The sequence below is a fragment of the Falco rusticolus genome, chromosome 5 (assembly GCF_015220075.1).
Source record: "Falco rusticolus isolate bFalRus1 chromosome 5, bFalRus1.pri, whole genome shotgun sequence".
Lineage (NCBI taxonomy): Eukaryota > Metazoa > Chordata > Aves > Falconiformes > Falconidae > Falco > Falco rusticolus.
The window spans coordinates 12,545,115-12,551,278 of NC_051191.1; the positions used below are offsets into that span (position 1 = coordinate 12,545,115).

Consider the following 6,164-nt stretch of genomic DNA (forward strand, 5'->3'; position numbering starts at 1 on the left):
GGGAAATAAAAACACTCGAGTGGCAAATTTTCACAGATTAACAATTTAAAGCGCAGTCTCACAACAGGACAAATTTTGCATGTATGATCTGCATACTTATAGCAATAGTTCTGAAGACACTGGTTTGTCTTTTAAAACATTATCTGATTGTGTTTTCTTTGAAATGTTAGGAACTAGAGATCCAGGCACGTGCACATGGCCTTCCAGTCATGTCTTCACTCAGTGCTGTTGATTTAGCTGCACAGGTCATCAAGCAACAGTCTTACCCAGAGGAGAACGCTGTAGACTACTCTCAACAAATGCCTCTGGCACATGGACCGAATTCTGATGTTTGCGATGGATCTACAGCCTTTTCTGATCCACTTTCACATTTCACGGATTTGTCCTTCAGTGCAGCTTTAAAAGAAGAGCAACGGCTAGAGGAGATTTTACTGGATGACACAGTGTCACCATTTGGAACAGACCCACTCTTGTCCTCCACGTCCCCAGCCGCGTCAAAGGAGAGCAGCAGGAGAAGCAGCTTTAGTACAGATGATGGAGATGATTTATAAAACCAGAAAGGGCCGCTTGCTAAAAGACTGAGTTGAACATAGGCATGATGTTTGTGCTTATTTTAAATATGAAAAAGGAGAGACACCATGAAGATAAGTTACTACATGACAAGGTTTTAAATCAGCTTCACATGGAAATGAGATGGAGATGACCTCATACCACTTCGCCCCAAATTCACACCCTCTGTTCACAGCTGACATTTGCACAAATCTTTCTTCACTGGGAATGTTTTTACTGTTATTCCATGACTTTTTATAGCTCTATGAAAATACTTACCACAAAAGGAATACCCATGTTACAAAAGTGTATTCAAACTCTCTCTTCGTTCTGTGTTCACTTTTCTCTGCTATAAACATGAGTTCTACTGATTTTTTAATTTCTTTTATTTATATATCTACAAATCCTACAAAACAAGAAGCAACAGGGAACTATTTAAGCTGGGAACTGTAGAGATGTTACAGGTTCTAAAATCCGAACAAACAGACGGTAATCCTTTCACACAAGTGAAGTGAGCATGAAATTTAAACTGTGTAGGCTTCTCTTCAAAAGGAGAAAATCCATTAAGCTTTTCATGGAATTCCATTTTTTAAAAAATTTTCATTTGCGAAAAAAAGCAGGCTTTTAATATATATTTTAATGATACAGAAGAAAAATGGAAACTAACGTAGAGGCAGAGACTCAAACGAACTCAGACAGAAAATGGTATGACATTTCAGCAGAAAGACTGTATGGACGTACCAGACTCAACAAAGATGCTCTGTGTTACAATTAGCACAATTTAAAACAAGCACTACCAGTAACAGTGCTGTGTCAGCTGCTTTTCCCAAGAATATTCAAACTGTGTCCTTTTTTTGTGTGCAAGACATCAGAATTCAGAGACACGACAGTGTGCTTTTGGTCAACGCTTTCAGTGTCCTTTGGCAGCACAGTAAGGTTTTTCCAAAGGGACTCTACTTATCCATACGCATGCCTTTGATCCATTTGGAAACAGAAGGAAATGACAAGATCCCCCTTGCATACACTTGAAACAAAGAGAATTTAATTTCAAATTTGGCTTGGGATTCGCTACAGAAAAGCAGAAAAGGAAGACTTTTCAAACCGACAGGGGTTTTCAGAAGTGTTGATGTAATGCACTGCTGCTCACAACTGCTGGAGGGGGCATTCAGAAAATGTGTTTTGATGACTCAGTAAAAGCTTGGCAGTTAGAGGACAGGTAGAAGGCATATCATTTCTGTACTTAGTGAAATTCTGGGAAGAGATGTATGTTCCTGGAGGACATTAAGTGCAATCATTCTAATGGTAATATTAATACATGGAAAAATAAGCTGGCACAAGTTCTTCATAGCTTTTCCTCAACCAAAGCCAAAAGACCACACTAGGGAGTTCTTTAACAATTTAAAATATATTTCAAAAGTGTGTCTTACTTTTGCTGTCACTGAGCCTGCCTCATGCCCCACAAGTGTCACAGTACTGGAAATAATAGTAAGAGGTTAAAGTTGATTGTTTATATGAACATTTTACATTTATTTAAACATATTATCCAAAAACAGATTAACTGTTTCTTCTTATTGCATCTTATTGGTACCTGGGTCCTCCTCAGAGTCCTTGCCCATTCCTGACCAACCCAGACAGTGTCACAATAGTTTCTTAATTGGAACGTTAGCAGTGGGATAATAAATTACATCTGGGTGGCTATGAAAGATGATGGAGTATCCAATTTCACAAGACTATTTACGTTTTTAGGAAATTCAAGTCTTTCTATGAGTCTATGCAAACTACTTGGATGTAAGCTGAACAGAGTAGAACTGATTTTCTTGTTGCATGTGTGGATTCACACACAGCCCAGCACACACCTGACCTGCAGGAGAGGATATGATATGCTTCCACTGCACGGTTAAAAAGAATAACAACAATCAACAGGGTTCTGGGTTGTGGGGTTTTTTTGTTATCGCTTTTTTTTATGTTGTTGGTTTGTTGTGGGGTGTGTGTGTGGGTTTTTGGTGGGTTTTTTTTGTAGTAGTAGGAAAGAAATGAGTATTAACTACAGGTAACAACACAGGACTGATCAGCATTTTAATTGGATACATCAGGCTCATTAAAAGAGGAAGCATTTTGTCATAGTTTTGCCAACAATGAGCTAATATTGACATTTGAACACAAGATATGCTAAATTAAAAGTAACATTTATGCCCACATTATGTCTAGTGTGGGATGTGTATTGTCCATTTCAGCTGGTGAAAGGAAGAGGCACTTGGTTGATATCAAATGCCATTTGTCCTCGTACTGCAGTTTCTACTACATTAGTTTTAAATACACCAGTGTGGATTGCTCATAATGGAGAAAAAGAAATTAAATATGAATGTATTACATGACTTTCCCATTGAACTTTTACATGGGAGTTAGACCATACTTCTGAACTATATTGACTTTAAATAACATCCTGAATTTCATCACTTTTATAAGCACTGTTCTAAAAAAACATTATAGTGCATCCATTAAATTTTTTAAAGTTGATTTTCATTCTTCTGACAATTGCTTCGGTCTAAAGCTTAACAGAAGATAGTGAATGCTCCTTTTGCAATGTACCGTATTGCATCTATCATGAAACATATTCAAGCTGTCTTCATTCACACAAAATACCACCCCCCCCTTGCCCAAAACACTAAATGTATCCATACCTGTAGGTGTATATTAGGGCAATGTTGTCTCACTACTATCACGTTTTTTCCAGTAGGAAATCATCATAATTTAGTATTTTAGCTAATAACTTTAACCTGTATTACAGCATCACCCTTGAAATGAAATGGTGGCGTAGAGTGCAAGAAACAGTAGGACATTCTGGGGGTGAATAGGTGGTACTGAAGGTATTGGGATGTGTGTGCGCTGGCAACCATGTCCCAGATTTTCTGGAGTAAGCGTGCCCTCTCCCAGCCCAGGTGTGGTGAGGCTGCTGTGGAGCGGAGAGGACCATTAGAGCAGAGCAGAGCATGGTCCTACCGGCTTGCACAGAGGAAAGGGATTTCATGACTACAGGGACAAATCCTGACATCCTCCCTCAGGCAGAATTTCTTTGCTGTCCATGAGAGTTTTATTGCACTGTACCATAGTGCAAGGGAAATACACTTTTTAGCTATTTCCTAAAGAGATCTGTTTAAAGAAATCTCATGAAAGAGATGCATAGTATATCTATGGCTCTGGGCATAGAAAAGAATGTAAAGACTTCCAGAGATTGACTCGAGCAGGGCAGGGGGTGAGGGGAACTGGCTATTTTTGTCAACATGTATTAAAAGAGGAGTTCTTGTTTGTTTTCAATAGCAGCTGTTCAAAGCTGGTGGACGTGTTCCCACAGAATACACAAAACAGCAGACTGATAATTACACAAAAGGAAAGGGAGCTGAAATATTAACATCCTGTTTAATTCATGGAATGGATATAGTTACTACAAAAAGAACAGAAAACTAAATTATTTTGTTGCACATAACGTGGCTAGTGTGAAAAGCTACCCTAAGTGCAAACAGTTTTAACAAACAGGAACACAGTCTCTTTACATAGTAAAATAACTAAATATAATTCAGTCATTTAATCTTAATAAGAACATTGTTATTATAATACCTTTTGACTTTAATAGGGCTGTATATGAATGGAGGATGTAAAATTATTGTAATTTAAAATTATGTTAAGTCTTTTAGATAAGTAAATGCATTTACATTACTATTATGAGACTGTAGAATATTTTTATAATAATTGCTATTTTTCATTGTTAACCATATAGTATCTTGTTTTGTAAGTCAATGTATGCAGACAGAATGTACTTTATTATGCATTGTACATGCAATCTTTAAAAAAATACATTTTATACATGCTGGTATTTTATGTTTATTATATGAATACAATTAAAGGACTGAAATTAAAACATCTTTTTATATGTCCCTTGTGAAACTTCACTATCCGGTCCCTCAAAGAATACCATCACAAGACAATATAATAACATCCACTAAGAACATCTGAGATACCTAGCAGACAAAACACTTCACAACTGCTAAACATTTAGTCCATTATGATACATCATGATCCAGTAGCCTCTCATTAATAAAAATAATTGATACATTCTTTAATATGGTCTCCTGCCATCTGCTTATTCCTGCTGCTAAAGGCTTTGATTTATGGAAAGTGTTTTCAGAATGTTGCGAAATTGCTAGCAGGCATGATGATATCAGTTAAATCACTAAGAAGCTCTACAAAAACCTTTTAATGTACTAGAAGTTCCCCAGACAATCTAGGATAAACAGAATATTGTATTTTAAGATGTAAAACATTTTTTTTAAAGCTGATAATTAGGTAACATTTGGCACTAAAAGATACTCTTATTTAACGAAGGAAGAATTCGGATTGCATTTGGAATTCCTAGTATCAAAAGTGCTGCTTTCTTTAGAAGATATTTGGTGCTTTCTGAGCATAAAATGATGAAAAAAGTTGTTGAGTAGTAATAAATATTTCAGCTATAGTTTTGTAGTAGTTCAGCGTTTCATGTAAAATAGTGTTCATTGTTTGTATACATCAGATAAACATTCTATTTGTAATAAAGATGTTCTCCAGGCTCTTTGTTTCATCAGATCATTAAGACACTCCTATCAGTATTAAAACGGAATATTATTATAAATATTTTTTTAAAGTTCAGTGATTAGCTGTGGAAAGAAGCTTTGCTTTTTTACATATTTATTATGTACTTAGGATTTGATCATAAAAGGTACTTCGTTCCTTTGTGAGGGACGAGGAGCCCTCAGTTCACTTTGAAGAAAGGCAATGCTCAGCCTGTTGCAGACTTGGACACTTACCGATTAAATAAACAGTTTCAGAAATTAAAATCAAAAGTTATTTCAGAGCTTGGAAAAGCACTATGTGATACACTGCTTGATTAAAAGTAGTGATATCTGCAATTGACAGACAAACCGATTTAATGTCAGCATCATTTGTACTGACAACCAATAGAAGATTAGAGGAAAATGTATGAAGTTGTGATAACAATCAGACCAAAAGTCTAATTATAAAGGAGGCTGAAACAGTGAAGTAAGCTAAGGCTTACTGGTTAAATCACTGGTACCCATCAAGTTAAATATATATCAGTTTCATTAATTGGCAACCACAAGATAAGTGTTCTATATTCAGGGTGGTGATGATTTTGTTATAATCCACCACATTGTGGTTAAGTATATGATTCATATAATAAGAAAAAGGTGCCTTCAGGCTATTGTTCCTAGCATGGATTAAAATTTACATATTGCTTCTCCTTATGTCAAAACATCTGGTGCCTGCAAATGCTAACATTTCGTTAAAAAGTTTCACAAGATAGGAAAAGTGGATTGGAAACATTGCATGTGAATCATTCAAGCATTATAATGGAATAAGAGGCTGAGTTATGAACAGGCAGATTGAACAATAGTATAGTCAAAGAGATTCATATGCTTATGAGTTTGATAGAAACCACTTTGTATAGGAAGGGGAAATGCCCCAAATCATAAGAAATAACCAGTATTTTTTTCAAATGTCATTGAGCTACATCATCTTGGCTACTATCCAAACCTGCTTTTTTTTTCACCAAATGAGATCCCTGT

The 6,164-nt window shown here is 36.0% G+C and overlaps 1 protein-coding gene across 1 annotated transcript in view; it reads left to right on the plus strand.

Moving 5' to 3' along the window:
- TFEC (transcription factor EC) overlaps window positions 1-4,465 on the plus strand; it is a gene marked incomplete at its 5' end in the record, with an annotated part of 69,150 nt that extends 64,685 nt beyond the window's left edge. Inside the window, 1 exon segment of the mRNA XM_037388223.1 lies at window positions 171-4,465. Coding sequence (XP_037244120.1) covers window positions 171-551 — 381 coding nt within the window.
- Window positions 4,466-6,164: the final 1,699 nt, after the last annotated feature.